At 53.3% G+C, this 15,982-nt stretch overlaps 1 protein-coding gene across 3 annotated transcripts in view; it reads right to left on the bottom strand.

Moving 5' to 3' along the window:
- Positions 1 to 15,982, bottom strand: part of GRM7 (glutamate metabotropic receptor 7) — a 236,553-nt gene that overhangs the window by 64,569 nt on the left and 156,002 nt on the right. For all 3 annotated transcript variants that reach the window (XM_058844701.1, XM_058844700.1, XM_058844702.1), the window contains exon 7: positions 15,095 to 15,234. In XM_058844701.1, coding sequence (XP_058700684.1) covers positions 15,095 to 15,234 — 140 coding nt within the window. The remainder of the gene's footprint in view (positions 1 to 15,094; positions 15,235 to 15,982) is intronic.

Raw genomic sequence — 15,982 nt, 5'->3', positions numbered from 1 at the left:
CTTGGGCAAGGCCAGGGACACGAGCAGCCCCTGCACTGCAGCCCTGGCACATTTGGGAAGGACGTTCTCCCTGCTCCCACACATCCCCCAGCTCCTGAATGCCTCCAGCAAGAGGGATTGGATCCACTCATAATATATATCCTCATTATGTTCACTACAGAACAACCATTAACAAGAAATGCTTAGTCTGTCTCATAAGGCCTAATGTAATTGTTCATTTTAATGAATAAAGTAGCTCAATATCTGTGTATAATTCAAACATTGCTGCTTTGCTTCCCTCCGCCACAAACATTTCCATAATAATCCATTTGTTCTGAACTTAATTGTTTCGTGCAATGTTTGATTAAAATAAAAATCAGTAGAAAAATAATTACATTAGTGGTAATTAACCTACTCAGGGAAGAAAATAGCCACGTTCCCTGATACCACTTTCATAATGATGGTGCCATTAATTTCACGGACACACAGAAGCCAGCGGCGAGGACTGGGCTCAGATTTATTGCCACCTCCAGACTGCAGCTCCTAACTCAGCAGTTCAAACATTTGTGTATATTCCACTTTGCAGACAGCAATATTTGCATGACTTAGCTCTTCAGGCTCAGCTATTAATGTCTTGTAATTAGTTTTTAAATCCAGGGATTTAGCATGATAATGGTTTTAAGCTAGGAATATGTCAATAACACATCCTCAGCAGAGTCTTCTGCGAGGTATCAGCTGAACTCCAGGAGATAGAGTGCTGATAAAGCTGAGGGGATGCACAGCTGCTCTGTGCCTGGCCCAGACAGGACGGATCCATCCCCTCACACTGGAAGCCCTTCCCATTTCCCTGTGCCACCACTGACCCTGCCAGGTGGCAGAGGCAAAACCCTGCCCGTCCTGCCTGGTGCCAAACAAATCCCTGCCCTGAGCAGAGCAGCCCTAACACCCCTGCAGGATCACAGGGCTGCCAGGCACTGCAAAGCCTCTCTTGAAACAGGATTGGCTCTGCTGCAGCAGCACAGGAGCTGCAGGAAACAGCCGTGTCCCTGCCCCTGCTGCGGGAACTGACACTGCTCCTGTCCCATCCCATGGATCCCAGGGCATCCCAGAGCATCCCATGGATCCCATCCCGTGGATCCCAGGGCATCCCAGAGCATCCCATGGCATCCCATCCCAGGGCATCCCATGGATCCCATGGATCCCATCCCAGGGCATCCCATGGATCCCATCCCATGGACCCCATGGCATCCCATGGCATCCCAGAGCATCCCATGGCATCCCATCCCAGGGCATCCCATGGATCCCAGAGCATCCCAGAGCATCCCATGGATCCCATCCCATCCCATCCCAGAGCATCCCATAGCATCCCATGGCATCCCAGAGCATCCCATGGATCCCATCCCAGGGCATCCCATGGATCCCATGGCATCCCAGAGCATCCCATGGCATCCCAGAGCATCCCAGGGCATCCCAGAGCATCCCAGGGCATCCCATGGATCCCATCCTAGGGCATCCCATGGAACCCATGGATCCCATGGCATCCCAGAGCATCCCATGGCATCCCAGAGCATCCCAGGGCATCCCATGGATCCCATCCCAGGGCATCCCATGGATCCCTTCCCAGGGCATCCCATGGATCCCAGGGCATCCCAGGGCATCCCATGGATCCCATCCCATGGCATCCCATGGCATCCCAGGGCATCCCAGAGCATCCCATGGATCCCATCCCAGGGCATTCCATGGATCCCATGGATCCCATGGATCCCATCCCATCCCATCCCATCCCATCCCATCCCATCCCATCCCATCCCATCCCATCCCATCCCACCCCATCCATGTTTTCCTTGCAGGAGAAGGCCCAGAGCTGGACCCAGCACTGCAGATGGCCCTCAGCAGTTCCTGTCACATCCTATTTAACACATTCAATTAATTATTATTATATAATATATTAATTATATTAATATAAATAATATATAAAAACAAATATTAAAATACATTCATATTAATTCTATATAAAATATATTTCTATTAATTATGTACATATCAATACTATTATATATTATAAAGACTTCCAACTACTGCCATCACTTTGCTCCCACACTGCAACTCCTCTTCTGTGTCCCCACAAGAACCAATTCTTAACCCTCATTTATTTCCCTTTCATTTCCACTCTTCCTTTGTCTTTTGTTTAATATTTGTCACCTGTTTTTAGCAGCCCTGCCTGCCCTGCCCCAGCAGCAGAGATTTCCTCTGAGCTCTCACATCTTTAATGAGATCCAAGGGCCATTTGTTCTACATTAAAGCAAGGACATTTCCAGCACACTGCTGATATAGAGAAAAATGCTTAACCCACAGTTTTTGCAAAAATGCTTATTATTATATGTTTCTGTTGACACACAATAAAATGGGAAATTAAGTATTTTAATGCTTTTATATCTGCCTACAGCTTTGTGTTGTCCTCTCACTAATGGAAGGGGGTGGACCATGCATCTTCAGTATTCATCCTGCAGCCCCTGCTTAATATTTTTTTAATTAAAAAAAAAGAGCATGTGCTTCCAAATGTGCATTTATAACACACAGTTCTTGTCTCTTTAAATGGATAGGTTAGGGCAAAACTATCTTCTGAAAGCAGAGCTAATCCAAGGCAATTTTTTATCCTAAAGTGGCTTAGAATGAGGGAAAATCTGAATCATCAGAGAATCCCAGAGTGGTTTGGACATCAAAGCCCCTCCAGTGTCACCCCTGCCATGGCAGGGACAGCTCCCACTGCCCCAGGCTGCTCCAAAGCCATCCAGCCTGGCCTGGGCACTGCCAGGGGTTTCTGCAGTGCAGGGTGACCAAACCCCAAACCCCAAACCCCAGCACAGCAGCTGAAACCAAACCCTTGTTCCCAACACACTCTGCCCCACGGCTGGAAAGGTTAAGCCCTCAAGAACAAGCCTGGATGACAATGGCACATCTAGAAGCAACTCCAGGAATTCTGCTTTTTCTCCTGCAAACTCCTTTTCAGAGCCCTTTTTCATGGCACAGCCACGAGACAACCTCACCTAAGGTTTGAGGAAAGGCTCAGCCTTTTATCTTTGTTTATCTCTCTTATGAGCCAGCAATTTCTTATTTTTTTCTGTTATTTGTGATTGTGGAAAAGTTCTGCTCCTGCCAAACCCAACACACAACTCAGAGTCTGGAAGGGGCAGCGAGGAGAGGAACCAAGCACACGTGTCTGATTTGGAGAGCGTTTCTCTTCCAGTGCCTGCCAGCTCAGAAATGCTGCCATTTATTTATCCTCCTAATCCCCCAGCTGATTCAAAGACCAGCAGTTTCCTGTCAAATTATTTGGTTTTCCCTTCCTAAGCCTCAGCATCAACAGGACAGTGATTTCCTCATCACATCTCGTGTGCGAGGCAGAACAGCACACGGCAGGGAAGGAAGATGAAAGAAATACAAAACTCTGAGGGAAATTCAGTACCCAGCTCATTTAGACCCTAATTAGATTGCTGCAGTGATATTAATAATACTAATAATATCAAATTATCCTGCTCAGGTTCTGCTCAGTCAATTGGGCCCTGAAAGAACTGCAGATGGACACAGAGAATTAAGGATGGCTGGTGGCAAGGCACACTGCCAGGGGAGCAGCTGCCTCCCAGGACAGGGAATTCTCTCCCCAGACAGGGAAAGGCCATCACTGCAATCCCTGTGCAGGGAAATCCTGCCCTGGGCAGCTGGGACTCACCCAGGCTGGGCTGGGCGAGGAGAAAAGCCCGTCCCACCCCTTCCAGCTGCATTTTTGGGAGGAAAAGGGCAAAATCCAGTCTTGCAAAGGGAGGCTGAGGTCACTACAACCCTTCTCCAGTCAGCCAGATTACAGGCACTGCTAAGGCAGGATAAATCCCTGATTGCAGCTGGCCCTGGAAGCAGCTGCTGGATGGTGGAAAGGTGGGATGAGCACAAGGATGTTCCGTGGGAATCATTGCAGCAGCATTCTCATGAAATGTACATCTTCAGTTTAGTGTTAGAAAAACCAAATAAAACTGGAAAACAAAACAAATAAAGGCTTCCTCTCAAGTTGTTTCAGAGCAGACTAAAGACCCTTTGCAGCTGTTTATTCGGGGCCATTATTGTCCATCATGTGAACAATTAGCTGGAGACACATTAAATTCCACATTATACATCTGATATTACAGTTCTGCTGCCAGCCACAGCCATTTCCTTCAGAAATCAGTATTCAGGGACATCTAAATAGTGATTATTTCTGACCCACTCAATACGTGTGGCCTGTCAGGAACCTTTATGCTTTGCTTAAATGCTGGAAACTGCGAGGGCTGCTCACACGGGCCTGATGTGAGCAGAGCTTTCAATCACCCTTTGTGGGATTTCTTTCTCCTCTCTAAAGCAAACAGGAGCAATATGACACATCTGTCATCATTTCTACTCTACCACCCTTGGCATCGGTATGGGACCAAAATTTCATTTTGTAAAACACAGCTGGGTCATGTTTGGGGTGTAGAGAAGCAGCTCTGAGCCAAGAGTTCCCACAGCTGCTCATACAGCTTGTTAAAGGAGTTTACTTGCAAGTTTGATCAACAAAAGTGGAGACAAAGCAGCAAGTTTTGGCTGCTGTTAATTGTCACAAGACTCTTGGCAGGACTGGAAGGTGCCAGAACCTGATCTGCCACTAAAACCTGGGGCAGGTGAAGTCCCAAAGCTGGGACACTGCTGACTGGCCCAGGTGTGGCAGGGAGTGGCAGACAGCACTGCCAGGGACAGGGGAGGGACAGAACTGATCCCAGGGATGGAGCTGATCCCAGGGACAGAGCTGATCCCAGGGATGGAGCTGATCCCAGGGACTGGGCTGATCCCAGGGACAGAACTGATCCCAGGGATGGAGCTGATCCCAGGGACAGGGCAGGGACAGAGCTGATCTCAGGGACAGGGCTGATCCCAGGGACAGAGCTGATCCCAGGGACAGAGCTGATCCCAGGGATGGAGCTGATCCCAGGGATGGAGCTGATCCCAGGGACAGGAGCTGATCCCAGGGATGGAGCTGATCCCAGGGACAGGAGCTGATCCCAGGGACAGGAGCTGATCCCAGGGACAGAACTGATCCCAGGGACAGAACTGATCCCAGGGACAGAGCTGATCCCAGGGATGGAGCTGATCCCAGGGATGGAGCTGATCTCAGGGACAGGGCAGGGACAGAGCTGATCCCAGGGATGGAGCTGATCCCAGGGACAGGAGCTGATCCCAGGGACAGAGCTGATCCCAGGGACAGAACTGATCCCAGGGACAGAACTGATCCCAGGGATGGAGCTGATCCCAGGGATGGAGCTGATCCCAGGGACGGAGCTGATCCCAGGGACAGAGCTGATCCCAGGGACAGAACTGATCCCAGGGATGGAGCTGATCCCAGGGATGGAGCTGATCCCAGGGACGGAGCTGATCCCAGGGATGGAGCTGATCCCAGGGATGGAGCTAATCCCAGGGACAGGGGAGGGACAGGGCTGATCCCAGGGACAGGGCAGGGACAGAGCTGATCCCAGGGATGGAGCTGATCCCAGGGACAGAGCTGATCCCAGGGACGGAGCTGATCCCAGGGATGGAGCTGATCCCAGGGACAGAGCTGATCCCAGGGACAGAGCTGCTCAGCACACACCTCCTCCCACAGCACAAAACAACAACAGGGGACAAAGGAGACCCCAAAGAAAGGAACAGCCCTGGCCTCCCCACACAGGAGCCCCACGCTGCTGGCCACTCCTCCCAGCCAGAAATCACTCTTACCTTGCCAGGGAGAAGACAGAAGTGATCCAGAGGCATAAATGCAGCCATTATTGTGCTGCTGGTTCCTGGATTCTCCCTGTCCTTGTCCCCAGCGCTGCCCACACGTCCCACACACCTTCAGTGGGGAGTTAGGACAAACACAGGATATTTGGCACCCAGCCTCCTCTGCCAGGCAAGGATGAGACACAAACTAAAGGCAGGGTTTGCTGCCACCTCCGTGCCCCTGGAGACGCCCCAGAGGGAGCAGAGGTGCACAGGGATGCCCGAGGCTGAGGCTGGGCAGGGGTTACTGGAAGGAGGGGGAGGAGGGATGGAAATATTGGGCAGAACTGAGCTGAAGAGCCCAGTGGGTGTGACAGGGAGCCCAGGGGCTTGGCTGGGGGGATTTGAGTGCCCAGTGCCCCGTGCTGCCCCAGGAGCTGAGGAGCCGTGGCAGCAGCTCTGGGGCACAGCTGAAGCGCTCAGCTCTCCATAGCTGGCTGAACTTCTCCAAACACAACAAAGCACATCTGGCTCTGAAGAGCCTCCTCCCGCTTTCAGATATTAAATAAAGAATATTGCACCCTCAATAACACACAAACTGACATTGTTACTCCTGCCAAAAGCAACCAAACATGTTCATTAGCCATAAAATATCCCAGCAAAGCATTTGCTCTTGAATATATTTGCTGACAAAACCACATTAGCCTCGCAAAGAGGCTTTACAGAGGGATGTGTAGGCGCAGAACCAGCACCTCTCTTGAAGACCGGGTGATTTATTTTTTACCTCCCATTTCTTACATAACTCACTCTCAGAGTGTGTCTGCCTGCAGGCTCGTGGGCATGGAAGGGAACAACACAAGACAAAGCAAAATCTCAAGTCAAGTCTTCTGCTGCATAATTTTTTTGCCATTATAGCTTTTATGAGCTCCTTACGCTCCAGTTTTCTCCTGTCTTTAAGCACACGTGTAATCCATCTCAGACTCCCTCAGCCTGCTTTCCCTCAGCGTTTCTATCCCCACAAACACTTTGCTGTGACATTCTCAGACCGGCAGCAGGGTCACAGCCGTGCTGTGCCTTGCCAGAGGTGATGGAGCTCCCCAGCCTGCCCGGGCACTGCACCAGGCGTTGTTCCTGCCTGGGCCGAGGTCAGGAACAGAGAGGAAATGACATTTCACATCTCCAGTTCTGAGCCTGGGCTGCTCTGCAGGGTGAGAGGTGAGATTGAACCATTGCTTTGCTGCTGTGGCCGAGTGCTGCAGCTCCTGCCTGTGGCACAGCAGCCGCCCTGCCTGGCCCGGGGGCTCCCTCCAGCCCCAGCTCCTGCCTGGCAAACCCCAGCAGCCAAATGCACCAAAGCCATCACAGCCCCACAGCCCTGCTCTCATCCCCAGCACTCCCCAGCCCCAGCTCCTGCCTGGCAAACCCCAGCAGCCAAATGCACCAAAGGCACAGCAGCCCCAGTGCTCTCATCCCCAGCACTCCCCAGCAGCCAAATGCACCAAAGGCATCACAGCCCCACTGCTCTCATCCTGAGCACTCCCCAGCCCCAGCTCCTTCCTGCTAAACCCCAGCAGCCAAATGCACCAAAGCACAGCAGCCCCACTGCTCTCATCCCCAGCACTCCCAAACAGCCAAATGCACCAAAGGCACAGCAGCCCCACTGCTCTCATCCTGAGCACTCCCCAGCCCCAGCTCCTGCCTGGCAAACCCCAGCAGCCAAATGCACCAAGGCACAGCAGCCCCACTGCCCTGCTCTCATCCCCAGCACTCCCCAGCAGCCAAATGCACCAAAGCCATCACAGCCCCACTGCCCTGCTCTCATCCCCAGCACTCCCCAGCAGCCAAATGCACCAAAGCCATCACAGCCTCACAGCCCTGCTCTCATCCTGAGCACTCCCCAGCCCCAGCTCCTGCCTGGCAAACCCCAGCAGCCAAATGCACCAAAGGCACAGCAGCCCCACTGCCCTGCTCTCATCCTGAGCACTCCCCAGCAGCCAAATGCACCAAAGAACAGCAGCCCCACTGCTCTCATCCCCAGCACACCCCAGCCTGGGCTCCTTCCTGCTAAACCCCAGCAGTCAAATGCACCAACGGCACCACAGCCCCACAGCCCTGCTCATCCCCAGCACTCCCCAGCCCCAGCTCCTGCCTGGCAAACCCCAGCAGCCAAATGCACCAAGGCACAGCAGCCCCACTCTCATCCCCAGCACTCCCCAGCCCAGCTGCAGGCACAGCTTGTGCAGGGACTCTGCCTCGCTCTGCTCCATCCCTGCTGGGGCACACAGGGATCAGCATATGGCCATGCAGCGGGCCAGTGCCTTGAAAAATTCCCTTCCACTTGGCTGCAGGTTAACTCTGCAAGCTGAGATAATTAAAGGTGTTTGCGCCGGTCACGGCTGACATGAGCAATGAGAGATTGCAGGATTTAATGAGGGAACAAAACAAACAACATCCATTACTGCAGCACACAGCAGGGCTGCTGCCACAGGTGCCTGAAGGTGGCACTGGGAGGAGTTTTGGGGTGGAATGAGCTCCCTGTCAGGTCCTCACTGGGCCACACACTGATGGGGTAGCACCAGAGGGGCCAGAGCTGTGCAAACAGGCTGCAGGTCCCCCTGCAAGGACTCTGCTCTCAGCAGCACTCGTGCTGGGAAATGATTCCCATAGGTGCAGGCAGCCCAGCCCTGGGAGGGGAACTGTCACCACGTGTCACCCACAGGCTGAGGTGACACCTGCAGGGACAGCAGCAGGGCAGCAGAAGATGCAGTGTCCCTAGCAGTGCCAAAACCAGACACTCCATCTACTTGAAACACATTCTGCTCCAAAGGAAAAACTCAAAACCCAGCAACGAACCCAAGGAAGCAATGAACAGAAATCAATTTGAACATGTTGTTTTAGAAAAATACCATCTGTTGACAGAATATTCCTGAGCTACAAATATCACTGAAGAGGTGCTTGGATCCAGTTCGAATATTTTATCAAAAAAAGGCAGGTACAGCCAGGTCTCTTGCCAGCAGGTTAAGACAGTTAATTACTCTCTTCACCAGCTCACTGTTCATAACATTTATTTCCAAATTCCCTAACAGAGATGTTTATGGCATGTAAATTGATTAGTCTGAGCCCAAACAGGTTCAGGAGGTGTTGAAGTGAGCAGGTTCTGCATCAATTGCACAGAGGATTACAGAGTTACTCAATGTACCTCTATTTGTGGTGAAAAAAGGATTGCAGCATGGGAGTTCCATCCTGTGTCAGGATGTGCCCCTGTCCCTGTCCCTGCCAAGGCTGCCCCAGCTCACCCCAATCCCCACAGCCTGAGCTACTGGGATGTTCCTTCTTCCAAGCAAGAGCTGACTTGGCTACCCAGGGCAAACAGAGCTCCCAGCTCCTTGCCCAGGGAGCAGGGAATCATTCAGGAGCCCTCACCACGTCCCTGGGGCTGTGCAGCACCAGCTGGGGCTGATAGGGGAGCTGGATCCTTGGAACCACACTGATAATTAGCAATATTGATAATTATCAATACTGAGGCATTGGCAGCAACCCCAGCAGCCCTGTCCCAGACCCCGCTCTGCTCCACAGCACGGAGCCATCTGCACACCCAGAGAACAGCACAGATCTCCTCTATCCCTGCATGCACTGTGCATCTCTGTGATGGATTCATTTCTGTTTGCAAACAAATTAATTAGAGGAAGGGTTTGGTTTTATCTGGAGCTCGCAGCCAGCCCTGCCCGATGCTGCGGAAGGGAGGCACGTCTCCAGCACGAGCTCTGAGCTCTGCACGGTGTAAGAAGGGACAGGACATGGTGTTTTCCATCCCCAGCCGAGGATTCACCTCCTGCAGCCGTGCTGAACATGTGCTGCACGGCCCCAGAGCCCAGTGGCACCGCTGTGAGCCAGAGCTCGGGGCTGGAACAGAGCCCCTGACACGGCACAGACAGCACTGCAATTCAAACACAACACCATGCACCCCGAGCAGACACTGATGGCCTTATTACAGCATGCATTACACAATCAGACTGAAAAACAACCCCACATCAGCTGGCTCCAGCAAGATCTCCCCCTCCAGTGGCAAATAACCCAGTCTCATGGAAGCATCTCCCTGCTGCAGGCTGAGGGTGAAGGATGAGAGCATCGTCCTGCCCGTGTGGGAGCTGTGGGGGGATGGCTGAGCTGGGTGGGGAGCAGGGCAGGGGCAGGAGCCCTTCCCAGGAGAGCTGCTCGTGGTGTCCAGCCCATGGGGCAGGGTGGCAGCACCCCAGAGCTCACTGTCACCCATCCCAGGAGCAGCTCATGTCCAGGGCAGGAGCCCAGGCTGCTCCCTCCAGCCTCAGCACGGGGCCAACTGTCGCCCTGAAAACTCAGCTTCTGAGCTTGCTGACATGGTTTTCTAAAGACTTTCCCAGGACAGTAACTGTAAACACAGATATGTGAACATTCTTTCTGTTACACATCTTGTGATGGACATCTCTCATGGCCAGTGCAGTGGGAAAGTGTTATCCTGACCATCCCATCCCTGGCTGTGGTCAGGAGCCTATAAATCCTGGGGGGAAAAATAAACTTCTCTCTTTCCTTCACCACACCTCGACCTATGTCCGTGTGATCTGTTCATCTTCAGTGGTAACAGCCAACACCTGCAAAAGGCAGCTTCAACCATTCCACAGGGATTGTTTCCTTTACTTGTTGATTTGACAGTTCTGGGATACTTGCACAGGGAATGGGATGGGAAAGCACAATAAACCTGGGACCTGCTGAGTTAACTGTACCTGGAGAAAGAGGAGCAATATCACAAATTTCCCAGGAGAGCCTGTGCTTCCTCTAGGAGCGATCCATTTCCTCCTCCTTCAGGCACAGCAGCTCCTCCAGGAGAGATGTGTTTGTGTTTGTGTTTGTGTTTGTATTTGTGTCAGGCACCTCCAAACAAGAGAAGCTGCATTTTTAGGAGGCAGCTGAGTATGGGAGCTGCTCGGGCAGTGTCACCAGCCTGCAGCAGGGACACCTCCAGGGGGATCAGTTCCTGCTGTGAGACCCACACAGGGGTCAGTTCCTGCTGTGAGACCCACAGAGGGGTCAGTTCCTGCTCTCAGACCCACACAGGGGTCAGTTCCTGCTCTCAGACCCACACAGGGGTCAGTTCCTGCTGTGAGACCCACACAGGGGTCAGTTCCTGCTCTCAGACCCACAGAAGGGTCAGTTCCTGCTCTCAGACCCACACAGGGGTCAGTTCCTGCTGTGAGACCCACACAGGGGTCAGTTCCTGCTCTCAGACCCACACAGGGGTCAGTTCCTGCTCTCAGACCCACACAGGGGTCAGTTCCTGCTCTCAGACCCACACAGGGGTCAGTTCCTGCTCTCAGACCCACACAGGGGTCAGTTCCTGCTCTCAGACCCACACAGGGGTCAGTTCCTGCTCTCAGACCCACACAGGGGTCAGTTCCTGCTCTCAGACCCACACAGGGGTCAGTTCCTGCTCTCAGACCCACACAGGGGTCAGTTCCTGCTCTCAGACCCACACAGGGGTCAGTTCCTGCTCTCAGACCCACACAGGGGTCAGTTCCTGCTCTCAGACCCACACAGGGGTCAGTTCCTGCTCTCAGACCCACACAGGGGTCAGTTCCTGCTCTCAGACCCACAGAAGGGTCAGTTCCTGCTCTCAGACCCACACAGGGGTCAGTTCCTGCTGTGAGACCCACACAGGGGTCAGTTCCTGCTCTCAGACCCACACAGGGGTCAGTTCCTGCTCTCAGACCCACAGAAGGGTCAGTTCCTGCTCTCAGACCCACAGAAGGCTCAGTTCCTGCTCTCAGACCCACACAGGGGTCAGTTCCTGCTCTCACACCCACAGAAGGGTCAGTTCCTGCTCTCAGACCCACAGAAGGGTCAGTTCCTGCTCTCAGACCCACACAGGGGTCAGTTCCTGCTCTCAGACCCACACAGGGGTCAGTTCCTGCTCTCAGACCCACACAGGGGTCAGTTCCTGCTGTGAGACCCACACAGGGGTCAGTTCCTGCTCTCAGACCCACACAGGGGTCAGTTCCTGCTCTCAGACCCACACAGGGGTCAGTTCCTGCTCTCAGACCCACAGAAGGGTCAGTTCCTGCTCTCAGACCCACACAGGGGTCAGTTCCTGCTCTCAGACCCACACAGGGGTCAGTTCCTGCTCTCAGACCCACACAGGGGTCAGTTCCTGCTCTCAGACCCACACAGGGGTCAGTTCCTGCTCTCACACCCACACAGGGGTCAGTTCCTGCTCTCAGACCCACACAGGGGTCAGTTCCTGCTCTCAGACCCACACAGGGGTCAGTTCCTGCTCTCAGACCCACACAGGGGTCAGTTCCTGCTCTCAGACCCACACAGGGGTCAGTTCCTGCTCTCACACCCACACAGGGGTCAGTTCCTGCTCTCAGACCCACACAGGGGTCAGTTCCTGCTCTCAGACCCACACAGGGGTCAGTTCCTGCTGTGAGACCCACACAGGGGTCAGTTCCTGCTCTCAGACCCACACAGGGCTCAGTTCCTGCTCTCAGACCCACAGAAGGGTCAGTTCCTGCTCTCAGACCTACACAGGGGTCAGTTCCTGCTCCCAGACCCACAGAAGGGTCAGTTCCTGCTCTCAGACCCACAGAAGGGTCAGTTCCTGCTCTCAGACCCACAGAAGGGTCAGTTCCTGCTCTCAGACCCACTCAGTCTGTCTGCTAACATGAGCAAGAGAGAAAAAACTGCAACAGAAGTTATTCTGCACTCTGACATGCAAAAAACCTGGTTCAGCCCTGCAGATTAATCCAGCCTGTGCCCACCATACCCCAAAAGGCACCAGGGATGGGAAGATGACCTTTGTTGAAGGCACCCACAAGAGACTGAACAGCAGCAGCTGGGCCAGAGGAACCCAAGAGCAAAACATTTCTGCTTTCTCTAGGAATGAGGATGATGAGAAGGAAGAAAACATTGACTCACCTAGCTGGTCTCCTGCAGGTAATTCCCTCCTGCCTCTGGGGTCTGGAGTGTCCTTACCTTTAGGGCTGTGTGAACAGATTTCCCATTCCCAGGGAAATTCAGAACTGCCCGAGCCTGCCCCGAGTGACAAAACTCTTGGGAAACAAAGCACCACTGCAGCAGCTGCCAAATTCAAACCAGCACCAAACACCCTTTGCTTTCCCCTCTTGTGCTCTATTTAAGAAATAAGAACTGGGCAAACATCCCCTGAGGAGTTATTGCCACAATAATTACTGAAGACAAATCGCATCCTCTGGTGGTTTTCCCTGGGATGTATTTAATAGTATTTATTTTGGTTATTTCCAGGAATCCTTGACTTCTCTAAACTCCACAATTGTCTTTATTATTGTAAGAAATAATCCAATAATACAAAAGGGACTATCTTATATATATATTTGTGTGAGAAACTAGGACACTTCAGTGATTAGAAGGGAAGTTAGTGAGAAAATCTCAGCTACTGATATGACCCTGTGGCCATGAGGCTACGAGGGTGATGAAAGAGGTCTTTATATGGAAACATTTAACACAACAACAGGAATACAAATCAAGCCCCATTAATTTAGCTTTAAATTTTAATGAATCAGGATGTGCAGTTTACATAAAGAAGGATATGCTTAATAAAATATTAATATTTTTTGCTAAAAGAACTGTAAGTTGCAAGTTAATATAGGTTTCCTTATATAGAACGTCAGAAGTTGAAAAACCCCGAAAGAGCAAATCAAACACAGAAAATAAAAATGAGCCCAAATTCGAGGAGAGTAAAATATCATTTGTGAATGGTCTCCAAGAGCAGCCCCTCGGTGACTCACATCATTTACTTGATTTAACAAAAGCCATGGAAACATCAAAACCAGAAAGCTCTGGGCCTTTGTTTCCAGCCCAGGGGATGAGCCCAGGGGATGAGCCCGTGCCTGGTGTCCCAGGGGGAGCTCAGGTGTCCCCACAGGGGACATTCCTGGCCACAGGGCCAGCCCTGTGCAGCGAGTGACACCAGCCCAGAGAGAGCCCTGGGCTGGGAGCACCCCATGTCACCCTTGGGTCACCCCCTGTGTCACCCTGTGCCACTCCCTGAGTCACCCTGGGTCACCCTGTGCCACCCCAGTGTGTCCTGGCCACCTGTGGGTGGTGGCAGGGCAGGGCCGTGTCACACAGCCCGTTCCTGTCCCTGCTCCCACAGGACACCTGGCAGTGGGAGCAGCCACAGCCCACCAGGAATTCCCAATGTTCCTGGGAGAGCCTGGTACAGCCACTGCCCTCAGGAGCCATGGAATCATGGAGCACCAGGAATTCCCAAATTCCCAATGTTCCTGACTGAGGGGAGAGCCTGGTGCAGCCACTGCCCTCAGGAGCCATGGAATCATGGAGCACCAGGAATTCCCAATGTTCCTGACTGAGAGGGGAGAGCCTGGTGCAGCCACTGCCCTCAGGAGCCATGGAATCATGGAGCACCAGGAATTCCCAAATTCCCAATGTTCCTGACTGAGAGGGGAGAGCCTGGTGCAGCCACTGCCCTCAGGAGCCATGGAATCATGGAGCAGCTTGGATTGGAAGGGACCTTGACAAGGGCATCCAGTCCAAGCCCCACACCTTGGGGTGCTGCTGAAGGGCCCAGCTGAGCTGGAAAGTGTCTGTGGGTGTTTGTAACCTTCCCCAGCCACGAGGCAGAGCTGGCCCCGCTGCCCAGGACCTGGGGCTGAGGCTGAGGGGACCCTGCACCCCTCGAGGTGACAGCCCAGGACCTGGGGATGAGGCTGAGGGGACCCTGCACCCTCGAGGTGACAGCCCAGGACCTGGGGCTGAGGCTGAGGGGATCCTGCACCCTCGAGGTGACAGCCCAGGACCTCGAGGTGACAGCCCAGGACCTGGGGATGAGCCTGACATGCTCTCCAGCTTTCCCACCCGCCAGTCCTGGGCTTGCTCTCTGGGAAACACCAAAGTGTATTTGAGCAGCTGCTCCTCCGTGCCTGTTTTCCTTCAGGCACCATCCCTGAAAGGCCAGCTCATCCACACGGATTAAAAACCACCGCCAGAAAAGCGACTCACCCCAAAAACATTTCATTCCTGCTTTCCAAAGACAAGAAAAACTGAAAATCATCTGCAAATGAAAGCCCAGTGGCTTCAAACTCCAACAAATCACAGCTTCTTTCCCAAGCTAGGGACTGCAGAGTGGCAGAAGCAATAAAATCTGCACGATCACCTGGTGTCTGCGTTGGTGTGAGGAGCTGCGGCTCTCTGGGGACAGGAGGAGGTGGCAGGACAGGGGAGAAGGGGATAATGAGCAAACCCCCTGTGGAGCTGTGGGGAAGCAGCAAAGGTCCCTGCTAAGGTTCTGAGTGCCCCCAGCAAGCGGAAGGAGCAGGGAGGGACTCACGTTGAGCTGCAGATCGTCTGTCCACTGGCCCACGAGCCGGTAGCCGGGCGTGCTGGTGTTGCTGCTGTGGTACTGGAAGATGTCGTAGCGCCCCGGGGCGTCCCCGTTCTTGTTGAACATCACTGGAGTGCCAGCACTGCCTGGGGGAAGGAAACAAGACAAAATCCAACCACCCAACACCAAACCTCTGCCAAATCTTTTATTGGGTCAGGGGTGAGAGCTTTGACACTGGAAACACATCGCAAGGCCAGCCATCCCGCAGCCATCCCAATGTCAGGATGCTGCCATCACCCAGCCCTTCCCACAGCTCATCTCTGCCTCACACAAACACAGCAAGCCCAGACGAGCCTTACCTCACCCTCCTCTGCCCGAGCCAGAAATATCAGCAGGCTCCTGTTCCCTCCCTGTCCCTCCCGCCCATCTCCCTGTCCTCAGGGAGCTCTCCAGAGAAAACTGCTCCTGTGAATGGAGCCTCCAAATGCTGCTTCCCCCTCTGGAAAATGTTCCATCTGCTGCTCAGAGATGCTGCTGTCAGAAGTCAGCCCGGCTCGAGTGAGTCTCGACTAGCAGCCAGAAATAGCTTCCTCCTCCTCAATGTGTTCCATTCCCGTCACTGCCGGGCGGGACAGAGCACAGGGAGCTTGGGAAGAGCCTTCCCTGTGCTCTCCCTTATCCGGGAAGAGCATTCCTTGTCCTCTCCCTTATCCAGGAAGAGCCTTCCCTGTGCACTCCCTTATCTGGGAAGAGCCTTCCCTGTGCTCTCCCTTATCCGGGAAGAGCATTCCCTGTGCACTCCCTTATCCAGGAAGAGCATTCCCTGTGCTCTCCATTCTCTGGGAAGAGCATTCCCTGTGCACTCCCTTATCCGGGAAGAGCATTCCCTGTGCT

The sequence above is a fragment of the Poecile atricapillus genome, chromosome 9 (assembly GCF_030490865.1).
Source record: "Poecile atricapillus isolate bPoeAtr1 chromosome 9, bPoeAtr1.hap1, whole genome shotgun sequence".
Lineage (NCBI taxonomy): Eukaryota > Metazoa > Chordata > Aves > Passeriformes > Paridae > Poecile > Poecile atricapillus.
The sequence above is the reverse complement of the archived record's forward strand: the minus strand, read 5'-3'. Positions and strand labels throughout refer to the sequence as shown.